Source organism: Saccostrea cucullata, unplaced genomic scaffold (assembly GCF_032062105.1).
Source record: "Saccostrea cucullata isolate Sc308-1 unplaced genomic scaffold, CSIRO_AGI_Scuc_v1 ctg490, whole genome shotgun sequence".
Lineage (NCBI taxonomy): Eukaryota > Metazoa > Mollusca > Bivalvia > Ostreida > Ostreidae > Saccostrea > Saccostrea cuccullata.
Window position 1 is genome coordinate 58,918 of NW_026921142.1, and position 1,083 is coordinate 60,000.

The 1,083-nt window shown below is 31.7% G+C and overlaps 1 protein-coding gene across 1 annotated transcript in view; it reads right to left on the reverse strand.

Moving 5' to 3' along the window:
* Positions 1 to 320: 320 nt before the first annotated feature.
* LOC134259256 (basal body-orientation factor 1-like) overlaps positions 321 to 1,083 on the reverse strand; it is a 9,676-nt gene continuing 8,913 nt past the window's right edge. The window contains exons 10-11 of the mRNA XM_062741856.1: positions 1,063 to 1,083; positions 321 to 822 (exon numbers count right to left, since the gene is read on the reverse strand). The exon at positions 1,063 to 1,083 is cut by the window's right edge and continues 159 nt beyond it. Of these exons, the coding sequence (XP_062597840.1) occupies positions 708 to 822; positions 1,063 to 1,083 (136 nt within the window). The 3' untranslated portion in view covers positions 321 to 707. The remainder of the gene's footprint in view (positions 823 to 1,062) is intronic.

The window sequence follows — 1,083 nt, forward strand, 5'->3', positions numbered from 1 at the left end:
TTCATGAACCTGAGTCCAGAATGTAGAAGTGGTCTTGTCCCCAAACAACTTTAAAGTTTTCTATGTATGTTTTACTTCATGTTAAAAGCTAGAGTCCAGTAAGAGAAAGGGATCAGAAGTGCTCCAATTACAGTAAAATGTGCTTATAATGAAACATGCTTACAATGAATTGATGCTTACAGCAGCAAAGAGTTTTTCATTTCCCGTGGCTTAAAAAGTATACCTGATGTTAAGAACTGAATAGATATAAGAAAATATGTTTATAACAAAGCAAAATCATTCATCCCTGGTATTTCTTTATAAGCTTGAATGTTTATGTCCTTTTAAAAACATTTTTATTCCAACAAAATATATATTGATCACAGACACATTCTTTTGGTGAAATGTTACAAATAATATACTTCAGCGGTAACACACACAAGTTTCATTCAGTATAGCATTTTAAGACAGTAATTAGGTATTTTAGTTTCTATCAGAAATACTGTAACAATAAAACAACATTCATACATCTTTCTCACACCTTCATATTAAGTAAAATTTATCACATATAATCTATACTTTCATCTGTGCAATACACAGAAAAGGTTTGACTCGCTTGTTGAAAGTAACACAATTTTATACTTTCTGTTATAGTTTACATTGCCCTGTAGTTTTTTTTTTCAATAAGTTGGTTAATACATCACAGTACTTTAGCACTGAATCTGTATTCAGGAAACTTGGGCAGTCTCAGCTACAAATGTACCAGACTTGGTTTGAATTGGAATTTCTGTGGCATCCATATTAGCCTGGGTCAAAAATGTACTGTCAGGTTCTTCAGGTGGACTGAAAATGGAAGGAACACTATTTATTATAAACAGATATGAACAGAAAAATTGTCGGATTTTTTTCTGCTTAAAAGTACAGTCTACAGTTTAAATTCAGTATCTCCAAAGCCATGGATTTGGAAATTATATTTTTGCATTTAAACCTTAAAAAATTGCAATTACTCAGATATCTTGAGGCTTTTCTTGGTCTTTTTTGTATAGCCAGTTCTACTTTTGTCCATTTCAACTGTCCATTTACCTTGGTTCATGTGAGATACTG